General features: G+C 36.2%; 1 protein-coding gene across 5 annotated transcripts in view; it reads right to left on the reverse strand.

The window, feature by feature from the left end:
* Nucleotides 1-24762, reverse strand: part of stxbp5a (syntaxin binding protein 5a (tomosyn)) — a 130833-nt gene that overhangs the window by 72363 nt on the left and 33708 nt on the right. For all 5 annotated transcript variants that reach the window (XM_024290944.2, XM_024290943.2, XM_024290942.2 and 2 more), the window contains exons 3-4: nt 8440-8521; nt 6661-6761 (exon numbers count right to left, since the gene is read on the reverse strand). In XM_024290944.2, the coding sequence (XP_024146712.1) occupies nt 6661-6761; nt 8440-8521 (183 nt within the window). The remainder of the gene's footprint in view (nt 1-6660; nt 6762-8439; nt 8522-24762) is intronic.

Here is a 24762-nt window from a genome sequence, read left to right on the forward strand (position 1 = left end):
GGGGGCGAAACACCAATATATATATATATATTTTTTTATATTTGGGTTTTGACTAATATTGGCCCCTATTTAGCTCCATATGATTTTGCCATCTTTAGCCAAAATCAAAAAAAACAGAGTAGCACTAGTTCATCAGAAATTCAACTCCAAGTTTTGGGCGGAACTGTTAGTGCGGAGAACTCGGAGCAAGGAGCCTGTGGCCCTCCAAGCATATTTTCTACATAACATCTACAATCTTTTTATAATGACATACTCTTGAATCACAATGATTTGACTAAAAATTGCTCTAAAATGTTATTTATTTACCTTATTTAATAGGGCTTGCAAACTAAGACCAATTAATACAATTGATTTTATTAAGAAAGCTACTAGATTTTAGTTAATCAAATTCTTGAATTGAATTTATTTGAAATTCCTATTTTTTTTCTTGCAAAATGCCTTTTTAAATTTTCCCTTTAATGTGAAAATGAATATATTTTCGCTAATAATTCTATATTTGTTCAGATTTATGAATTAGTGTAAACTGTTTTTCATCACAGCAAACAATAAAAAAGAAAGTTTGTTTTTTAAAAAAAAATATGAAATAGTTTATAACTTGACAGAGCTTTGAATGACTTCCTTCCTTTCAAAATAAAAGCCATCCTACACCATAGGATCATGCCAATGCAGAAAATGCAGTAGAAAGTGTTAATGATTTTTTAAAAAAAACTGTTTATTATACTGTTTCTAGTGCATTTCAGACACAAATTCATAAATTTAACCAACAAAAACTAAATCAGAGCTAAAGAAGTGACCGTACCATATTTTTAAACCATGAAACGGACTTTAAATCCTAGAATGTGTTCAAAAATAGAAAATCCGCTTTATAATCCAGTGGAATATAGCTTAACGTAGTTTTAATTCTGATTCTGCTTACCGACTATAAATTGATTTTCAGTGATAAATGAAGCTCAAAATTAAGTCCAAATGTGTCAGTATGACGTTGATAAACAACAAATGATTGATGGAGAATTACGGCTACCGTTGTTAGGATCCTCGTTGAATGATTCACACCATCCTTCAACGGTTTGTGAATGAGTTGAATAAAGTTTAAGTTGATTTACTTTTTTTTAATAATCAAGCAACAACTCAGAGGTGAATTTCTAGTGAACTATTGCCACTCTGCCGAAACTACGTCCTAGAAAATGACAGTTTTAGTTATTTGGGTTAAAAAAAAAAAAAAAAAAAAATGGCATAATATAATAATCAATATCCCATAATAACACTATTACAATTAAGCAAAAGATGATCAATCTTTAACTAATATCAAATCCTTCAATTTCAGTTCCTGGGTTTGATCATCTTTCGACAATAATCATATTTTTAGTCATTTCATTGTTTTGTGTACTGCAAGCCAACGAGCTAATATATCAGTTTATGATAAATAATAATTGAATTATCTACTATATATAGTGTATGTGGACCTATTTTCCAATCAATTCTATGTTTGATATATCTTTGTACAGATATATATATTTCTGTTGTCTACCTCGTTTTTGCTTTGATTGCTTGAAATAAACCATTTCCAAATTCAAATAATCTTCATTCACAACTGTGACAGAAATGCCTGTTTCCAAAACCACTGTCTGCTTCTGAGCGGTTCTTTCCAAGAATTACCCATCATGCAGCAGCACACTGTCACATCAACCGTTACATAAAGCGACACTATCCAGCTGTGAACGCATGGAATATGGAACATGGATCATAAAACAATGACATAAATCATAACAATCTGAAGCTTGTACACAAAATATAACATCAGTTATCAAAAAAAAATATATATATATATTTTTTTTTTAAACTTCCAGGATCTTCAATGTTCTTGACTGCATCTGTGCTGCATGACATATCCTGTGCGTCTGGTATTGGTGTTCATTACTTGATACGCATCAGATGATGCAATGCACTGCAACACAACTGCTCTTTGTCAAACTTAATCTGTGCACTGCAGCAAGCTTTGTCACCTCCAAAAAAAAAAAAAAAGACCCTTGCTGTTCACCTGAGCTGATTTTCTTTGACAAGCGAAGTGTTTACTTTATAGGGCTGCCACCAACGATTGTTTTAATAGTTGACTAATCATAGATTATTTTTTCCAATTACTTGGCAAATCGGATCCTGCGCAAACTGGATTTAATGCTAATGTGAATGCTGAAAGCTGAATTTGGCTGATAAAGATGCCGAAATTGAAAGATAAAAACACTGAAGTCGATAGCTGAAAAAAACACTAAAGCTGATAGACAGCTAAAATATTAGCTAAATGCCAAATTAGCATTAATCAGCACAAAAAACCTAAGTTTGCCAAAACAGCTAGCATGTAGCTGTAACATTAGCTACACTCCAAATTAGCCTAAAAGAATCCCAAATTATCCAAAATAGTTAGCAGTCAGCTCAAACATTAGCTAAACTCCAAATTAGCCTAAAAAACAGAAAAAAATCCTAAATTAGCCAAAATAGCTAGCATGTAACTGAAAAATTAGCTAAAATTCAAATTAAAAAAACCTTACGACTAATTGACTAATAAATTAGTCGCCGACTATTTTAATAGTTGTCGATTAGTCGACTAATCAGGTCATGAACAAACTGGATGTAAAGCACACATCTTAACCATCATTAGCTTTAAACTAACTAAAAACTAGATATATAGCATTACCTGCGATAATGCTAGTGTGAATGCTTAAAAAATGAATTTGGCCGCTGAAGATGCTGAAGTTGATAGCTGAAAAACACTAAAGCTGATAGACAGCTAAAATATTAGCTAAATGCCAAATTAGCATGAAAACACTGAAAAAAAGCCTAAGTTAGCCAAAACAGCTAGCATGTAGCTGAAATATTAGCTAAACTCCACATTAGCCTAAAAAAAGCCTACGTTAGCCAAAACAGCTAGCATGTAGCTGAAATATTAGCTAAACCCCAAAACAGCCTAAAAAAACAACAATAACAAAAAACTAAATTAGCCAAAACAGCTAGCATGCAGCTGTAATATTAGCTAAACTAAAAACTAGCCTAAAAAAAACAGAAAAAAATCCTAAATTAGCCAAAATAGCTAGCATGTAACAGAAATATTAGCTAAACTTCAAACTAAAAAAACCTTATAACTAATCGACTAATAAATTAGTCACCAACTATTTTAATAGTCGATTAGTCGACTAATCAGGTCATGCACAAACTGGATGTAAAGCACACATCTTAACCATCATTAGCTTTATACAAACTAAAAAATAGATATAAAGCATTACATACGATAATGCTAGTCTGAATGCTGTAAGCTGAATTTGGATGCTAAAGATACTGAAATTGATAGCAAAAAACAATGAAGTCCATTGCTAAAAACACTAAAGCTAATAGACGGATAAAATATTAGCTAAATGCCAAATTAGCATTAAAACACTGAAAAAAGACTAAGTTAGCCAAAACAGCTAGCATGTAGCTGAAATATTAGCTTAACTCCAAAACAGCCTAGCCAAAACAGCTAGCATGGAACTGTAATATTAGATAAACTCCAGATTAGCCTAAAAAAAAAGAAAACATCCTAAATTAGCCAAAATAGCTAGCATGTAACTGAAATATTAGCTAAACTCCAAATTAAAAAATCTTACAACTAATCGACCAATAAATTGTCGTCGACTATTTTAATAGTCGATTAGTTGACTAATCGTGGCAGCCCTATTTCTGTTACACTTTTTTTTTCCACTATTTCCACGTATCTTTATTTGGATGATTCAGCACGGCAAACATCAAATGAAGCCTCAACATCTCCCATTTCTTTTGAGACTTTTTTCTTGAATTCTTGAAGTTTCTTTCCACATGAAACAACTTTTTTTTCCCTCCCTCTCAGAGTTGAACTTTCTTCTCTCCTCATCCCATCTCAAAAATGTCAAGCAAGTTTGCGCTCTCCCTTTTCCATCATGACATCTCACAGCACTAACCCGACTCGTCTTCCAAAGCTGTGACTCCAGGTCATTGCTTTCAAAATGCTTACTAAATGTCAGAGGCGGTCAAGCTCTTCCTCAAGAACACAATCCGCCTTAAAAGCTGCTGCTGGCCACCTGTCCATCACATCAGCTTCGTCTTAGATAAGTACTTCAGACATTTAACCCGTTCCCAATTTTTGGCCATGCCAAATCACTGGCAAGTGATATGATTGGCACTGATGGGTAGTCGGCACGTTTGTGATCAGAAAAGACAGTGGATGTCAACTTCCTTGAGGTGAGGTGATTCTGCTCTCTATGAACTTTAGCAGCGTTTCAGGAAAAAAAAACTGTGAAGATTAGTTTCTTTTTGTGTGTTTGTCTTTACAATGTCAGAAGAAATTGTGAACTTTTTGATTGGATGAAAGAGAACAGGAGTTCAAACTGAGACAACTGGGTAACAGTTTGTAAAGCTGCAGTAAAAACCAAATCACTGGTGAAGAAGTTTGAAGAAGTTTATTTTTGTATTTTGCCATTTCTTTGCATTAGCGAACATTTTTCTCTTGCTTAGACGGGTGAAATTGTTGACATATTTATGCTTTTTAGTATTTTTATTGTTTCTTTTATGAAAAAATAGTCTTTTGTCAAAAAGTCTGACTTTTCTCCAAAAATGGGGGGGGGGGCTTGGGGTTGCGGGTTTGGGGGAAATGGACCCCGTTTTATTTTTTACTTTTATGCTTGCTTTTATACTATCTATTTATTGTTTCTTTTGTTTTAGTGTAAAGCACTTTGTGTTATTTTTATATGAAAAGTGCTATATAAATAAAGTTTGATTGATTGATTGATTGAGCTAGCGAGCTCCGCTTTTTTTAACTAGCGAGCTCCACTTTATTAAGCTAGCGAGCTCCGCTTTATTGAGCTAGCGGAGCTCCGCTGTATCGGGCTAGCAATCTCTGCTGTAGCAAACTCCATTTTATTGAGCTAACAAGCCCCATTATATTTTGTCAGCAAGCTCCGTTGTAGCAAGCTAGCGAGCTCCACTGTAGCATGCTAGCGTGGTCCGCTGTACCGTGCTACCAAGCTCTGCTGCAGCATGCTAGCGATCTCCGCTGTAGTGAGCTCCGTTTTATTGAGTTAGCAAGCTCCGTTGTAGCAAGCTAAGGAGCTCCGTTGTAGCAAGCTAGCGTGGTCTACTGTAGCATGCCAGTGAGCTCCGCTGTAGCAAACTCCGTTTTATCGAGCTAGCAAGCTCCACTGTAGCGTGCTACCAATGTCCGCTGTACCAAACTAGCGAGCTCTGCTTTATTAAGCTAGCAAGCTCTGCTATAGCATGCTAGCAAGCCCTTTGGTTTAGAGCTTTTATTTTGAAGTAAATGGTTCTTCTGTTTCCTCACCGACTCTTTTCTACAAAATAACTTTCCAAATACATTCCTTCTTTTTTGCTAACTTTGCTAGCTTGGGGGTTTTAAATTTAGCGATCAACGCAACCACTTTAAGAAAGTATCATATGGATTTTTGACACGTGATCGAGCTCCTTGGTATGCGTCAAGAGAATGATATGGTGGAAAGAATTCCGCAGGTTTTCAAAATAAAACTTCCTTTGTAATTATAGTGTAAATAAAATTAGCATATTACTTAATATCACCAACCTTTTAATGTCTACTATTTTTTTAAGTCAAATTTACATTTTTTAAAACCTGCAGGTTGCATCTATTTTTCCTTAAATGTGCAAAACTTCCCTTATTTTATTTTTTGTAAAAACTGGGTTTTGCACCAGCAGGTTTCCCTCTAGTTAAAACATTAAAGAAAATCTGTAAAAGCACACACACACATATATATATATATTCATCCATTGGGCTAAAAATATCTGTCAATGAGTTATTAGTAGAAAAGTTTGGTGGAACTGACATCTTCCCTTAGTTTGGACACACAAACAAGTTCACACAAAGCTTTAGCGCTACAGTCAGAAAAAAAGCGACAACTACAAAGCTGTGCTTTTTCAGAGTGGCGAGAAGAAAGTGTTTTTGTTTCTCTGCAAAGATGCACACAAGATTTCTGGAGCTATAAATAAGCAGTAGAATGGAAAGAAAACCACTAAAGTTATTAGATATGAGATGATATACAAGTTCAAGAAATCCTATTTTGACGATTTCATGAAATTATTCTCAATGTAACAAAGTTTCATGTGTTGATTTTAAATCCATTAAACCCATGTATTAGATGCTGTTATTTGACAGTTTGATTTTTGTCTCCACCAACACTTAGTTCTAAATCTAAGAATTTGAAGGTGTGATGGAAGCAGCCAATAGAAATGATATTTTGAAAATTACCAAAAAAAAAAAATAGTTTCAATGTTTGCACGCAAATTTCTGTTTATGTTCTGCTTGTGCTGGACCAAGCCTTCAGAATAAAGCGTGTGTTTGGACAGGCTCACGTCTGAGCCCCAGAGGTGGGAAATCCTCAAAGGCAAAAGAAGTGACCCAGATAAACTGCGTTCAAAGAGCAACAGAAAAGAGGAGGCCTTCGCCTCCATTACCTTCAGCACAGTTTTCCAGGTGACAAACACATTTGCCACCTGAACTGTTGTCGCTTTGCATACTGAATGAGCGCGAGCGCTACCAGCTGACAGCAGCTGCAAGTGTTGACGCCGCTCAGGGAGTCGAAGCGTGTCGCGCCGCCAAGAGGGGTCAGACTTTGGGATTAAAGAGATTACCTCTCTCTGCTGAACTTCAGGGAGTGGAGGATAGCTGGTCTCTTCTGCCTCAGGTTCCACAGGTGGACGCTGTCGTCAGCCAACGCGCTCACCAGCGCCCCCTGTTATAGAGAAATTACAAAAAATGTAATTAAATTGATTTAAAAATATCTTTATTTAATATAAAATAATAACCAGAACTAATTCTCTAAGTCAGGGGTGTCAAACTCAATCGCACAAGGGGCCAAAATCGCGGGCCGAACAGGATCAACATTTATTGAACACTCTAAAACTACATATTTAAAACTTTAAAACTGCAACTTTTTTACATAACTATGAACTAAATAAATAGAATTAGCGCTGGTAGTGTGAGTGCTGTGAGCTGAATTTGGTCGCTTAAGATGCTAATGCTAATAGCTGAAAATACAGAAACTGATAGCTAAAAACACTGAAGTTGATAGTCAGCTAAAATATTAGCCAACAATTAGCCTAAAAGACAAAAAAAAGAAAAAAAAAAACAAAAACTGAGGTTAGTCAAAACAGTTATCATGTAGCTGAAATATTAGCTAAACTCAAAAACTGCCTGAAAAAATAGACAAAGGCCTAAGTTTGCCCCCAAAAAGCCAGCATTTAGCTGAAATATTAGCTGAACTTAGCTGAAAGCTCAAGTTAGCCAAAACAGCTAGCATGTAACTACAAAGAAATGCTACATTTCCAATAGCCTTAAAAAAGTTAAAAAAATCCTAAATTAGCTAAAACAGCTGAAATATTAGCTGAACTCCAAAATTGAAGTAAAAAGTGAAAAAAGCTGAAATTAGCCAAAACAGCTAGCATGTAGCTTAAAAAAGCTAAATTTCCAATAGCCTTAAAAAGCAACAAAAAAATCCTAAATTAGGTAAAACAGTTAGCATGCAGCTGAAATATTAGCTGAACTCCAAAACAGCCTAAAAAAATTTGTAAATACCAAAATAATCCAAAAAAGCTAGCAGAATACCAATTTTTAAAACTTTTAAACTGTAACTTTAACAAAATTATGAATAATAAAAACGCAGGAATATTATTCCAGAATAAATCAACTTAAAACATTAAATAAGTTTCAATAATTTATTTAAAAAATATATATATATTGCCAAAAATATACAAGTTAAAATAAGCTCAAGATAACATCGGGCCAATAATAGCAATAAAATAAAATGATCTGGAGGGCCGGATGGAATTACCCGGAGGGCCGGATCCGGCCCCCGGGCCTTGACTTTGACACGTGCTCTGAAGGATGCCGTTTCCTGAGAATGTGACATTCATGAGTCACTATGTTCTGTGGCAGCTTTCTCCAAGGTAATGATAATTCATTAAAACACGGCATCTGTGCACGTGCGTCTCCCAAAGGCTCGCTTTCAGCCATTGAGTCACAGTCACAAGGTTGATGACATATACGCACTCACACATACAAATACTACTAAAAATATCTGTAATTAAATTAAGATTCAATAAAGATTTTTATTCAAATTTTTTTTATAGACAAGAGATTTTCAAAAGATATTTAAAAGTGAGATCAAATAAACAAAAATGAGACCAGTGAATGCAAAGTAATATATAACGATATAAACGTTTAAACTCAGTTTTAGGACATTTGATTAGGAATTCTTTAAAATTATAAAATATTATTTTTTATTACAATCTGAAAAGAAAAAGAGGTTTGCTCGTGTTTCACTCACAATGCACATAAAGATGGATTACTTATACACACACTGAGTGTAACACATGTTTTGGATAAGCGTTGGCGAGCGTTTGTGACCTTACCTCATTGATGAGGAACTGTAGCTGAATGACGGCGGCGCCGCTCTCGTGCTGACAGTAACACTCCACGCCGGGACGGCCAAACCTGAAGGAGCCAGTTAAGGAATGTGCAGTGGAAGAAAAAAGCTCATTTATTGTGCAAAAAAAATCCAAAGTTAAAAGTATTCTTATTGATGGAGGAACACTGCGGGCTACACATTGAACCAAACGGCTGACACACTCAAATCACCTGTAATGACCTGCACTTGTGCAGTCTGCTTTATTGACCAAGCGGGCCTCTTCCATTTTTACACACCGACTTCATTTCCTGATTCAAGCTCTCATAAATTTCCTCTTGAAGCACCAGAACATCATCACTGACCCCAAAAATGTACTCCGTGGCTTTCATCGGAGCTTTAAAAGCTACAAACTAGAGGTTCTGCAGAGCACCTGGGAAAATGGGAGTGGTGAAATCCGTTCTGCATCATTTCAACCTACAGCGTGAATGTTTCGTAAGCATTCACACCATAGGGATTCTCCTGCTCCTTTCCGTACGATTTTTGGCACGTAAAAACTCAATCACACTTTCAGTTATTTCAGAAATTTTGGTATCAAAACATTAAGCTTGTTCAGGACATCACTGCTTGTACTTTGGCATTCATAAACTTTAGTTTTTGAAATATAATATATCATAGGATATTAACGAAAAAGCCTTCAAATTTCAAAATTTCAAGTGAATTAGCAATAAGCCATTAAATATATTAATGGCTATGTTTAAATCTTTTATAGTAACTTAAATCAAAAAAGCTAATATTTTAGCAACATGCTAACGTTTTTGGCTAATTTGTTATCTACCAAGATTTTTTATAGGTTCATTTAGAATTTAGCTTCTATTTTAGCAAAATGCTAACATTTTTGGCTCATTTGTTTTTTAATGAGATTTTTTTGTGTGGTCATTTAGAGTTTAGCTAATATTTTAGCAACATGCTAACGTTTTTGGCTAATTTGTTATCTACCAAGGTTTTTATAGGTTAATTTTGAATGTAGCTTCTATTTTAGCAACATGCTAATGTTTTTGGCTAATTTTTTTATCTACCAAGATTTTTTATAGGTTCATTTAGAATTTAGCTTCTATTTTAGCAAAATGCTAACATTTTTGGCTCATTATTTTTTAATGAGATTATTTTGTGTGGTCATTTAGAGTTTAGCTAATATTTTAGCAACATGCTAACGTTTTTGGCTAATTTGTTATCTACTGAGGTTTTTTGTGCTTATTTGGAGTTTAGCTAATATTTCAGCAACATGCTAACGTTTTTGGCTAACTTGTTATAAGTTGAGGTTTTTAGAGGTTAATCTTGAGTTCAGCTTCTATTTTAGCAACAGGCTAACGTTTTTAGAGGTTAATCTTGAGTTCAGCTTCTATTTTAGCAACAGGCTAACGTTTTTCGACAAATTTAGTTTACTGAAGAATTTTCGTATATTTTTTAGTTTAGCTAGTATTTAAGCAATGAACAAACCTTTTTGGCTAATCTACTCAAGTTTTTTGGGCTAATTTGGAGTTTAGCTCATATTTTAGCAACATACTATACTTTAGCTAGTTGGCATTTATTATGTTTTTAAGCAATTTTACAACAATTTTTTCAGAAATTTAGATCAACTTCAGCACTTTTCTTTAACAAAATTTCCAGTCATATAGAAAATGTAACATTTTTTAAATAGCTTTTACATTTTTAGCGAATCCCTTCAGCAATTAAAGTAAATTATGCCACTTTAGCATCTTCAGTGACTACTTTCAGCAAAAAAGAATTCACACTAGCAAAATCACAGGTAATGCTACTTTTTTTAGTTACTATTTGAGATTCAGCTGGACTTTGGGTAAAATCTTATTTTGAAGATCGGGTCGTCAGACGACAAAACATAAATAAAGTAGCCAAAAACTCAGCAAAACTAAAGGTGCAACCATGCGTATATCAGTTTATGTCATCTTTGTGCAAAATTTCTTTTTCACATGGTACAAGGTTTGAGTATGTGGTGGGAGTTACATTTTGAATGCACAATAACAGAGATGAATTGCAAAATCAATCTGGTCCAGGACTGCTGGAGAACGTAACAAGTTCCTCTTATTTAACAGATTGAGCCACAATGCTGAGATCAGTTACTGCTACTCTGATTTAAAACTTCTTCTGCTGAAGGAAAATAAACAAATGAAAAGTAGCCCGATTGAAACAGAGAGGCAAAAAAACGTTATCAGCACGTATCGAATCCCTCAGACTCCCATGGGTGAGACACGAGCATCCCAATGTTTCTGTACTTGACCTAGAATGCCACTTATCCTCAAGGATGCTCCCCTGGGTAAGCTGGTGTCAGCCTGGAGTGGGACAGTAATATCTATTCAAGCTGAATATGCAGGTGAGGAGGAGAGAGGAGGGGAGAACGATTTTTTTTATTGTTCGTCTTGATCAGAAAATCTTAAATCTATCTCAAATTATTAGGAATAAATATAAAAAAGACTCAAAAGATATGTTGGAATGAAATCTCCCACGCATTTTAATCAAAAATTGAACATATATATGCATTTAAGCTTGAATGTGCCAGTTTAATGCTTAAAAAACTGATGCAAATTCAATTTCCATCCATAAAATCAAAGTATTTCTACATTTGTCGAGTCTGAACCTGCGGCACTGTCTTAATCTTTAAATACATTGTGTCAGACTCAAAATGTTCCTCCAGCTTGATTTTACACCATAAAGAAAAATAACTTTTTGTGTTAACTATTTAACATAGTCTAAAATTTACAAGTTATTCATCAGATCATAAAAATAAATGATATAAATTTATGGAAATAGATAATTTTCTGTGATTAAGTGACATTTTTAGATTTCTTGAAATGTCTGAAAATGTTTCTAGACTTATTAATCAATCAAAATGACAATCAAAACATTTTTAAATTATATGCAGATTAAACTATAAAGTCAAAATCTAATTTTAGAGTCCAAAGTGATGAATTTTTCAGTCTAATCCAAAGAAAACACAATTAATTTTGTTCAAATTCATTAAAAAAAAAGACTTCTAAATTACGATTTAATAAGGAGATGAGAAATAAAGCTCTAAAACTGAAAGGAATTTATCATCGGATATGTAAAATGGATAAACAGGACTACAGGAACCGACTGCATTCTCAACAGAGCAAGTGAAAATGCATTTGAGCCCAAAGTAAGTAAATAAAAATCCGTCCTGAGATTCTCTGGGACGTAAGGGATCTCTCCTCCCAAAGATCCCTTTCATCTCAGCTGTCAATTTGTTCTGGGATTTTTAACAAACATGACCCAGAGTTACTCTGAAGTGCCTCATCGCTATCCACATGGGGCCGGCCTTGTAGGAAATGTATCACAGTTGCTGACAAGAGAGTTCTCCGTTCGTCTCAAGCCAAGCGAGGTCTCAATCTCAAACCCTCCTCTCACCACGCGGCGGTAACTCTGAATGTGGACAGACTGACTGACCGCAGGCAGCAATAGCAGCACGACAGGAGGACAGGAAGCCAAAGCAGAAATTGGGTCAGCTTCACGTCTCGTCAAGTCCGATGAAATTTTCCCAGCTATTCTGGAAGTCAAAGTTGACTGATAATTCACTTTCATACAGCTCTTCTTTTATCTATTTCAGTCAAAGCCACAGGCAACTTTTCTGACAAATAAAGGTGAGTCAGCGGGCATCTGGCAAAGTAAAGCTCCTGGAGAGCCAGATGAAGAAAACAGACCGAGGCTTTTATGAATACGTGGGATCCAGGAATAGCTTTGGAAAAAAAAAAATGCAACAAAAAACGGGGGAGCTTGTGTGCCACGTGAGCGAAACGATGGATTCTTCAAACATGTCAAGACTGTGCAAAGAAAATATCACAAACTGAAGGAAATAAAGCAAACGTTGGCAAATCCTCGAAACATGACAAAAATAAAAAAGACTGGTGATGAATGCACACAGTGTGCAGAAGATCTGAAGAGACAGAATGAAGAGAGGAATGTGGGAGGAAGCAACTGTGAAGAGAAAGGCAGCCTGGGAGCCAAAGCTGCTATGACGTTTGTCATGGAGTGACGTCAAAGCCAGCCGTTTGTACATCACCTCACACGGAAAGGGGGCGGGGCTACCACTTCGAAAAAGATCTGTACAAAGCTCAGACACAGAGATGAGGGTAGAGAACGAAGGGAGTGTGGGGTGCCATAATAAAGGATTTTTAAAGAAATCAAAGACAAATCCAACGTATCCTGTGATTCCAGAATGATATTCCCACCTCATTCTGTTTTAGAAATCTCTGGTTGTTGGTTTTCTAGAACAATTTGACTGCCAAAACTGCTAGCATATAGCTGAAATATTAGCTAAAGTCCAAAACTGCATAAAAAACTGAAAATGTCTAAATTTGCTAAAACTGCTAGCATGTAGCTTAAATATTAGCTAAAGTCCAAAACTGCGTAAAAAACTGAAAATGTCTAAATTTGCTAAAATTGCTAGCATGTAGCTTAAATATTAGCTAAAGTCCAAAACTGCGTAAAAAACTGAAAAAGCCTAAATTAGCCAAAACTGCTAGCATGTAGCTGAAATATTAGCTAAACTCCAAAACTGCCTGAAAAACTGAAAAAAACTAAATTAGCTAAAACTGCTAGCATATAGCAGAAATATTAGCTAAAACTCCAAAACTGCCCAAAAAATTGAAAAACAATTAATTAGCTAAAACTGCTAGCATGTAGCTGAAATATTAGCTAAAACAACCTAAAAAACTGAAAAAAGCCCAAATAATCCAAAACTGGTAGCATGTAGCTGAAATATTAGCTAAATTTAAAAAACACCCTTAAAAACTGGAAAAAGCCTAAATTAGCCAAAGCAGCTAGCATTTAGCTGAAATACTAGCTAAACCCGAAAATGGATGAAAAAAAGAAAAAAAGCCTAAATTAGCTAAATATTAGCTAAAGTCCAAAACTGCGTAAAAAACTGAAAAATCCTAAATTAACTAAAACTGCTAGCATGTAGCTGAAATATTAGCTAAGCTCCAAAACTGCCTAAAAAACAGAAAAAAAGCCTAAATTAGCTAAAACTACTAGCATGTAGCTGAAATATTAGCTAAACTCCAAAACAGCTTAAAAAAATCTTAATGAATAACAAAATAGTCCAAAAAGACTGCAGAATGACAATATAACTTTTATAACTTTAAAACCGTAACTTTTTAATAAATTTATGAATAAAAAAATCCATTTAAACATTGGGCCATTAATAACAATAAAATATATATCATCTGAGGGGCGGATTTAATTACTCGGAGGGCCGGATCCGGCCCACGGGCCTCGACTTTGACATATGTGGAATATATCTTCCCAAATCGACACATTCTCATCCCCAAGTCGTCACATATTGACGCATAGTTAAGACCTTTGACGTTTTTTTACATTCCTGGCTGTTCCCAATAAATCAGAGCTCCCCAACCTCTGAGCCACAGACCGGTGGCCCGCCACTCTTTCATCACCGCCTGTCAAACATGTGATCCTGAGCTACACACCCTGACAGCGTGTGGATGTCTGTCACAATGAATGGAAGACATAATTTCAGGTTTATTTATTGTAAGGAGTTCTACAAAAATGAAAGAAAAAAAAAGAAAATCCTTCTAAGATTTTCTCGTTATTGGGGCTTTTATCTCACTCGGTGGGTGTGTCTGGATGACAGCTGCTTCCGCTGTGTTTCTGTGTCTCTGTGACGGAGTTTGAAGGATGTCCCGCATTAACCAGAGTTGGGGGAAAAATAGGGGACATTCTTTACTATTGTCTCTATGAAAATAAGAGAAACATCACAGTTCAGGACACCTTAGCAGGATGCCCCCGCTCCCCCCAGCGGCTGTCTGTCTGCCGAGCGTATTGGGCGAGCGGGTCACCCGCTGATCGGGTCACTGAAAAGGTCACATGCCCAAAGCAGAATCCTGATTGGCTGATGCGACGCAGTGACCTGTGAACCTTCTGTGAATTGCAGCCAGACATTCCAGCGCTCCGTGTTCTCGTGCTCGCCCCGTCAACGGTCTTGTATAAGCCCGCCCACTATCGCAGGAAAGGCAGAAGGATCGGCTAGAACTTCAAAGTACTGACTAATATTATCATATCACTTTTAATCACTAAATCCATTGAATTCCTCCTCGTCTGTGTTCATTTTGAAAAAACTCAGCCAGAAACATCTACAGTGTCCTCCAGCAATGGTTAGTGGAAAAATAATCACTTACAGGTCACATTTTAGTACAAGACAAACTATGCAAATACAAAAAATGGGACTTGTACTCTGAAAAATATGGTACTTTGTTTGCTTCTATTCCTTTATTTATCATTGTACAGACATCAGAACTACTTTTAATGTCACACCCTCACTCGTCATTAACATCCATAAAAAGGATCTTATGTAAGTTATCAGTTAATATTCTGGCATGCCCCTCTAAATCTAGCCCTATAACAATATGCAGTGAATGGAATTGTAAAAATGAGAGACTTTGACTACACAAAGACTTAGGTCAACTAATGGGAGTTCACTTTAAGCCCTACGGCTGCACTGTTTCTGTGGACTGCTGTGGAAACAAGTCATAAACTGGATGGACAGCACACAGCAGACTCTTGGAAAACACAATAAAGAAAGAAAATACAGAAATGCAACATTAAAATGTACTACTTAAATGAGATCTATTGATAAGCCGTAAGGCATAGGCTTATGTCCAATGAATAAAGAGGACAAACTGAATGTTCTGTGGTAATATTAGTCTGTTTCTGTTTACTTTAAGAAAAAACAGATGTTTGACTTAAAACAGGGGTGTCAAACTCAATCGCATAAGGGGCAAAAATGCAAAACACACCTTAGGTCGCGGGCCGAGAAGGATGAACTTGATTGAACACTTTAAAACTAAACTTTTTAAACTTTAAAACTGTAACTTTTAAACAAAATTATCAACTAGATATATAGCTTTACCTGCGATAATGCTAGCGTGAATGCTGTAAGCTGAATTTGGCAGCATAAGGTGCTAGTGCTGATAGCTGATGATGCTAAAACTGAGAGCTAAAAACCCTAAAGCTAATAGCTGAAAACGCTAAAGCTGGTAGTTGAAAATGTGTAAGATGATGGCTGAAAACGCTAAAGCTAATAGTTGAAAATGCTTAAGATGATAGCTGAAAACGCTGAAGCTAATAGTTGAAAATGCGTAAGATGATGGCTGAAAACGCTGAAGCTAATAGTTGAAAATGCGTAAGATGATAGCTGAAAACGCTAAAGCTAATAGTTGAAAATGCGTAAGATGATGGCTGAAAACGCTGAAGCTAATAGTTGAAAATGCGTAAGATGATGGCTGAAAACGCTAAAGCTAATAGTTGAAAATGTGTAAGATGATAGCTGAAAACGCTAAAGCTAATAGTTGAAAATGCATAAGATGATAGCTGAAAACGCTAAAGCTAATAGTTGAAAATGCATAAGATGATGGCTGAAAACGCTAAAGCTGGTAGTTGAAAATGTGTAAGATGATAGCTGAAAACGCTGAAGCTAATAGTTGAAAATGTGTAAGATGATAGCTGAAAACGCTGAAGCTAATAGTTGAAAATGTGTAAGATGATGGCTGAAAACGCTAAAGCTAATAGTTGAAAATGCGTAAGATGATAGCTGAAAACGCTAAAGCTAATAGTTGAAAATGCGTAAGATGATGGCTGAAAACGCTGAAGCTAATAGTTGAAAATGCGTAAGATGATAGCTAAAAACGCTGAAGCTAATAGCTGAAAACGCTGAAGCTAATAGTTGAAAATGCATGAGATGATAGCTGAGAACTCTGAAGCTAATAGTTGAAAATGCATGAGATGATAGCTGAGAACGCTGAAGCTAATAGCCAGCTGAAATATTAGCTAAATGCCAAATTAGCAAAAAAAACTAAAAAATTACGTTACGTAAAACACCTAGCATGTAGCTGAAACATTAGCTAAACTTCAAAAACATTAGCTGAACTTCAAAAATAGCCTAAAACATATTAGTAAATGCCAAAATAGTCCAGAAAGCTAGCAGAATGCACATTTTAAAAACTTTAAAACAGTAACTTTTAAACATAATTATGAATAATAATATCCACTGAAAACATTAAATAACTTTCAATATTTTACCCTCCATAAAAATATATTTTGTCAAATTATACAAATTAAAAATGGCAAGATAACACCAGGCCATTAATAACAATAAAGTGATCTGGAGGGCCGGATAGAATTACCTGGAGTGCCAGATCCGGCCCTCGCCGGGCCTTGACTTTCACATATTACTTAAAAAAAAAGCCCATCTATTTTTTCCCCTTTCTATAAGTAGTCATTTGAGATATATTTCTGATTTTTATTTCTTTCTTAGCGACAGTAATATCAGTAACTATAAACCCATCAGTCTCCAGAAATCTGTTGTCGTCCCCACAGGTTTGAGTAATTACACACAAGTGCCATTAAGAGGCTCTGTGACTTATCTGGGTTGATTAGTATACCCCGTCTCTTCACCTACCATCTCATTCCGACACTGTGTGCTGCGTAGATGACACAGAAGAGAGCAGGTATGCATTAAAACTACCAACTCCTCCAAGTAAAACATGGAACCGTCACACCAAGGGGGTAGAAAAAAATAGATGGCTAACAATGCAATCATTAGTTTATGCTTGTATATCCCCCACCCCCTTTTGACAGTGATTTATTACGCAGGAAAACAATTAAACTCAGTTGGGTTCAGTATTTGCCGCTGCCTCACCTTGGAAAACATTGTGACGTGCACTTAAGCAAACACATCTTATGCCCCCAACATCTATTAATCTTGTCCCCGGGATTCATTTAGAAGGCTCTCTTGATAATGGTCATTCGTTAAACGGAACAGTTCAACACTGCGGTGATCACTCACATAAAAAAATAAACAAAGTCTAGTTTGACAGGCTCCAGATAAAGGACAGGCTCCTGCTGCAGCATAGGGCTGGAAAAATAAATAAAAATATAGCCTAATATTTAAATCTCAAATAGTTTTAAAAACTATAATTATTTTAGATTATGTTAATAATATATGTATTAATTCTGGCTGTACTTGCTGATGTGGAAGCGATTTGGCGCTGTGTCAAAATGTTTCGTTGAGCGCTATTGAAAATATGCTAACATGGCTAACGTGTAGCAGTGTCAAACCGCATGGAGCTAGCATAGTCACACTAACATTTTTTTTAGCGGCTTCAGTCCTTTTTTGTTGTAAACAAGGCTTGGAGTTACAGGTAATGTGAACATGTTTTTAGGGGGGTATTGCAAACACGGTCAGGTGTTATAAATATGTCGAGACGCTAATGCGTAGCGGTGTATAAGAGTTGAGAGTTAGCGTAGCCACGATAGTTTTTTTCTTTTGTAGTATTAATTTGTTTTTCTATGTTACAAAAAACCTTGTGAGATAAAGGTAATGTGAAAACACTAATGTGGTTTAAGTGAAGCGTGTCACAAAGAAGTTCTAAAGTTAGCGTGATACATCTCTGACTTGCTAACTTAATGCTCTTTATAATTTGGTGCTCCTTATACATGACATAAGTTGAAAAATTGACCATTCATTGACGGTGTGCCTTATATTCTGGTGAGTCCAATATCATGGAAAACATGGTACTGTCACCTAATGCTCTAGTATTATAAAATGAGTTGTGAAAGTTGTGATTTTTACAAAGCCTTCTTTAGAAAGGCATAAGAGTTGTTAGTTTTATAGCAAATCAAGCCACTTCCCAGCCAGCAAGGCCAGGTGGGCCCCATGTGGTTTAAAACTGGGCAGAAAATGTGGAAAAGGGTTTGTCTGGCTACGCTAGCCAGCCGCCTAGTGGACAGTGTAGCAATCTAGCAAGGGACTAGCAGAGTTATCTTGCTACGTTGTCCACTAGGCGGCTGCCTAGCATAGCAAGCCGGGCTTCTGAGTGCTCACTTGAGCCAATAGCGTAGCAAGCTAGCTCTCCCGGCCCATCCTAACTAGGCAGCTGCCTAGTATCCACCAAGTGGCTGCCTATCGTAGCAAGCCGACCTACTGAGTGCCCACTTGACTCAATGGCGTAGCAAGCTAGTTCTACTGGTCCTTGCAAGCTCATTACGCTAGGTGTGTTTGAGATAACCCAGCGCCTCACCTGCATCATCGGCGAGACCAAGCTGCTGCTGGAGAGGGCAAAGAAAAGCACCTGAGATGATGTACTTCATTTAGCGCCAGTTATTTCACATCGAATTACAAGAACTTTCAGGACACCGTTTCCAACAATGCATTGTTTTGTAGTCCTCAAGGCGACTTTAGGTAGCACAATACCTATTTTCTGGCTGCACTGGCTTAGGAAGGTGCCTTGAACCCGCCCTTTTCCCACGATACTTCGTGACGCCGCACATTTGACGTTGGTGACAGAAACTAACCACCATACACCGCGCTGCAGCGCCGGGTCCGCCTTGGTCATCTCAAACACACCTACTGTCCACCAGGCGGCTGGCCAGCGTAGCAAGATGGCCTACTGAGTTCCCACTTAGGCCAATGTGGGCAAACACGAGGGGTGCCACCATTGAAACTGAACAAACCCATTTGGGACCCTCATTTTCTGCCCACTTTTAAACCATATGGGGCCCTCTTGGCCTTGCTGGCGGGGGTAATTCCTATTCACAAACTGCATCCACAGCTATAAGCATAACTACATCTGGGAATAAGTAGCGTTACTTACTTTCATAGGCAAAAATACTTTTAAGATAACAAAATTAGCAAAATCCTTACAAGAAAACCCTTCAACACTGTCCCTTGAGCACTCAAACATACGTTTTGGAGAATTTTGCGATATACAACCATTAGAGTCAGAGTACCCCTGATGTCAGAGTCTGTTATGGCTCCATCGCTCCCACACAACATCACAGCTTCATATTTTGTAATTATTTGTTAATGTTTTAAACATAAAATATGTTGTGCGTGCTAAAATCATCTTTGTCTTCAAGGTTCTATAATAGTCATTTTTGTCCATGTAGGTTGATACAAGAATACCTTGTCCTTTGAAACTTAACTGTATACTTAGCAAATCTGCTTCTATATACCATGGCAGCGACTTGGTTTATTTTTTTTCAAAATAATCTCCATCTTTTAACTGAGATTGAGCCTTTTGTGAAAGTTACCAGCCTTAATTAGTCTGTGTTTAGGGTTGATTTCTGTGCATTGGTGCTGTCTATCCAGTTTTATCTCTTTCTCTTGATCTCTTCGTAACGATGAATCTTTGCCACTTCTTCTTGGACATTGATTCTGATGCTTTCTGATCCACAGCCTGAGGGAACTGGACACTAACAGTTGCTGTTGACAGTCTGGATCCTGTGGTAATGTACCCAAGTCCAGCAATGCTTCCTTCCACTATTGCATTACTCTTACTGAAATTGTACCTCCAGTTTGCATCAAGCCTCCATCTAAAATTGTTCCAGTTTGTGTGAATGACTCATGCCTCATTCAAGGCATAAGGCTCGATGGAATTCCTGTAGAGATGGCCAATGCTTGTTTCCTCAGTTAGTATCCGTACCACGGATTTGTCTGGTTCCCAGTGCAATAGCATTTGTGGCGTACCTCATCGATCTTGTAGTTGTGATAGCATGTGCTGTACTATACTCCTCAATCTTAATGACCTATAAAGGTCAGTGGATCTCAACACAGACAAAAATATACACAGCTGGTGAAAAATTAGCCATGGCTGCCTTATCTTCTCCTTTTATCCATTGGGATAACAACATCCCACATTATGTACCAACATTATCTGTTAGTTACTGAAACATCATGAAAATAACTGTTTCCACATAACTCGGCATTGACATTTTGTGAATCCAGTTAGTACAGGGGTGTCAAACTCAATCGCACAAGGGGCCAAAATCTAAAACACACTTTAAGCCGTGGGCCAAAGAGGATAAACATTGATTGAACACTCTATAACTATTTTTAAAACATTAAAAGCGTAACTTTTTAACATAATTATGAACTAGATATATAGCATTAGCTGTGATAATGCTAGTGTGAATGCTGTAAGCTGAATTTGGCCACTAAAGATGCTAGTGCTGATAGCTGAAGATGCTGAAATTGATAGCTGAAAATGCTGAAGCTGATAGCTGAAAATGCTGAAGCTGATGGCTGAAAAAAATGAAGATGATAGCTGAAAATACTGAAGCTGATAGCTGAAAATGCTGAAGCGGAAAGCTGAAAATGCTGAAGCTGAAAGCCAGCTAAAAAATTAGCTAAATGCCAAATTTGCCTAAAAAACTAAAAAGAAAATCTTGGGTTAGTCAAATTAGTTAGCATGTTGCTGAAAAAATAGCTGAAAATGCTGAAGCTGAAAATGTTGAAGCTGAAAGCCAGCTAAAATATTAGCTAAATGCCAAATTTACCTAAAAAACTGAAGAGAAAAACTTGGGTTAGTCAAATTAGTTAGCATGTAGCTGAAAAAAATAGCTAAAAATATGCTGAAGCTGAAAGCCAGCTAAAATATTAGCTAAATGCCAAATTTGCCTAAAAAACTGAAAAGAAAAACATGGGTTAGTCAAATTAGTTAGCATGTAGTTGAAAAAATAGCTGAACTCCAAAACTGACTAAAAAACTGAAAAAAGCCCAAATTAGCCAACACTGCTAGCATGTAGCTGAAATATTAGCTGAACTCCAAAACAGCAAAAAAAAGCATAAATTAGGAAAAACAGCTAGCATGTAGCTGCAATATTAGCTAAACTTAAAAAAGCCTAAAAAAAAAAATCTTTGTAAATGCCGAAATACTCCAAAAAGCTAGCAGAATCCCCATTTTTAAAACTTTAAAAACAGTAACTTTTGAACACTATTATGAATATTAAAATGCAGGAATATTCCAGAATAAATCCATTTAAAACAATACATAACTTAATATTTTACTCTCCACATAAATATATTTTGTCAAAATTATAAATCTTAGAAATAAGCTCAAGATAACATTGGACCATTAATAAAAATAAAATAAAGTGATCTGGAGGGCCGGATATATTTACCCGGAGGGCCAGATCCACATGACACATGTGAGTTAGTGGCACAATTGGGGAAAAGAAGGAGGAGGAAGACGGAGCCCCCCCTCAAAAAAAAGCTTTGAAACTTGATAAAGATCTATGGTGGGAAAGAGCAGCAGAAGGTGGGAGTGCAGAGGCAGCAGGGATGGAGTATAGTGGAGGGGGGCATAAACGCTGAGTCAGCAAAACAGTTTCTCCCCGACCCCTCTTGAAAAAGCATGAAAAGCATAATGTGAGATGTGCAAAAAGCCAAGGAGAGCTGAAAATGGAACGAGACAGGAAGATAGAAGCAGGGAAGAAAAACAAGCGTGGCAGAGGAGACGGGCTGAGTGCATCAGAGAGGGAGATGCACCGTGAATGCAAAGCAGACATGTTTAGCCCTTCATTTTCCTAAAACTGAAAACCACAGAGAGTGTTTGGTCTCTCAATTTGCCCGACAGTTTATTAATCATTTTTATCCAAGTAGGAAGAGGAACAGTCCTGTTGTTTTAGCCGTCCAAAGCCACTTGACAAAGATAAACATTAGCTGCGATCTCGAGGACGTGACGTCCCGATCAAGGTCAAAACACGATGGATATAAAAAGGGAAATGGAAAGCATTTAAAGGCTCAGTGTCTTCCCCAAGGACACTTGGGAATCAAACGAGGGACCCTTTTATCGTCTCACTACTGATCTACGTAATAGACTAAGTAGATAGTCGCTCAATTAAGTATCTCACATTCAAAATGCTACCTCATCAAAAAGGAAAAATCTGTTATTTTGACCAATTTTTCAATTCTATTTCTGTAATTTTAGCACATATAATTTATTTAGAAACCTCACAAAAAAGAATACTGTATATTCAGCACTACAAGGCACACTTAAAAGCCTCAACTTAAAAATAAATTTAAAAAACAGCGCTTTACATACATTTACATAATTACTAACATCATGGCAATTTTGAGATGTACACAGCGCTCTGTCAAAATCTCAGTTTACTTCTACGCGTTATTAATATAGCTGAGAGTTAGCACAGTCAAAGTAACATTTGTCTTAGTAGTATAAACCGTCTTTTTACATTTGGAAACTAGATTAGGAGTTAAAAGTCTACGCCAACGTGTATAATGTGCACTGAGTCCCAAACAAGCTCTAGACCCAATTCCATTTCTTCCCTTCTCCCAGCCCAGCGGTCTGCAACCGTCAACACTTTCAAGAGCCTTTCAGGTCTATTTTTACCGAATACAATCCAGACTGAGGCAAAAACTCCTTAAAAAAAATAAATAAAAAAATGCTAATTTATTTTTATGCTACTGTAGCTACTATGATAAACATACTTTTTTTGGGTATAACTTTAACATAAATATAAAGAAGGAAATGCTGTTAAAAAAACAACAGTTTATAACTTTTGTTGGAGGATTGCATAACATCCTTTCAAAATAAAAGACACCCTGCACCATATTTGATGATTTAAATGCAGCTAATGTAGGTAGTGTCATGTAGGCAGTGGGAAAAAAATAAAAATAAAAAAAATAAAATAAAAAATAAAAAATACATTTTGTTTGTGTATTTCGGCTAGAAATTCATAAATCAGAATTAAGTGACCCATACTGTTTTTTTAAACCACGAATAACAGTTAAAATCCTTGAATTTTTCAACAATAGAAAATTTGCATGTTCCTCAAGTATGAATTCTGGCCGTACACTAATCTCCAACTGATTTTTGGTGACAAAAGGTCCTGATAATCTATCAAAATGTCAACTTTGATGAAGCTGTATTACTATTTTAATTTAAAATGGAAAATCCTTAATGAAAATTAAATATGTCAGAGAGCTAGACATGCTTACTCTGTTTGTATTCCACGGAAAAAGTCAATATTTTTAAAAAAGGATAAAAGTTTTTATCTAAACATTTTAATATTTGAAAAATTGAGGTTAAAAACATATTTTAAACAAATGTCTGTATTTCAAATAATCAAGATGACAAACTTAAAAAAAACACTAAAATTTAACAAAACTATTAAATTAGCAAAACATCTTTAAATATTAAGAATGTTGAAAAAATGTCAAAAATGTTATTTTTCTCATTTCATACGAGGATCATGCCAGGTTGACTCCATTTTGACCCCTACGGTCGCCAATCCGAGGGTGAGAATACACATCGACCTTAAATTTGATCCAGTTAGCTCTTCCAGTTGTGAGAAATTGCCTAAGTGTAGACAACTTAGCCACAGCCAGATTTAGAAAAGATTATAGACCTTTTTGTTAGCACTCGCCTTGATTGTCCTGACGCGCTTTGGCTCGGGATCAGCTGGGGCTTTCCTCTCTCAGATCGCCCAACATGCAGCTGCTCAGCTTTTAACCCAATCACACAGGCGAGAACACATCATTCTGGTTCCTGCTGGCCTTCACTGCCAACCTGTGTTCAGCAGAGCAGATATGAAAATGGTTTTATTTGTTTTTAAATGTCTGATCTGTGCAGCTCGAGCCAATCAGACAGACTTTCTTCACTTGTACTCTTCTTTGTGGTCTCAGCTGATCAGCTGAAAGGGATTGAATACATAGACTTTTGGAATTGTGGCTCCAAATTATGGAATGAGTCATTTCTAAATAATTAAGCCATTTTACCATCTATTTAAAAAAAAATTATCTGACTTTCACCACCAAGAATTTTGTCTCAACTCATTTTTCAATCACAAAAAAATAAATTTTTTGTCATTTATGAACCTGTTTAGAGATAAGTTCATTTGATTAACTCTCACTCGTAACATCTTAAACGGCACTTATCAGCTGGGTGCAGGATCATTAGGCATTCAAAGGAAGTGCTAGCTGAAGGACAAAAGCAAGGACAAAGCTGCTGTCAAGCTGCAGTTGAAATATATTTTAAAGCTTCTTATATCATTTAATAAAAGACCCTATCATTTCAAATGTAGAAATAGGTCAAGGGACCCACACTTTTTACATTAAACTTATAATTTATTTGTGTAAAGCAGAGGTGTCGCACTCAATCGCACAGGGGACTGAAATCCAAAACACACCGCAGGTTACAGACCAAACAGGATAAACATTTATTGAAAACTACATTTTTAAAACGTAAAAACTGCAACTTTTTAATATAATTGTGAACTAGACATATAGCATTACCTGTGATAATGCTAGTGTAAATGCTGTACGATGAATTTAGCGTCTAAAGATGCTAGTGCTGATAGCTGAAGATGCTGAAATTGATAGCTAAAAATCCTGAAGCTAAAGCGGAAACATTGAAGTTGATAGCAAGTTAAAATATTAGCTAAATGTTAAATTAGTGAAAAAAAATCTTACGTTAGTCAG

The sequence above is a fragment of the Oryzias melastigma genome, linkage group LG24, assembly GCF_002922805.2.
Source record: "Oryzias melastigma strain HK-1 linkage group LG24, ASM292280v2, whole genome shotgun sequence".
Lineage (NCBI taxonomy): Eukaryota > Metazoa > Chordata > Actinopteri > Beloniformes > Adrianichthyidae > Oryzias > Oryzias melastigma.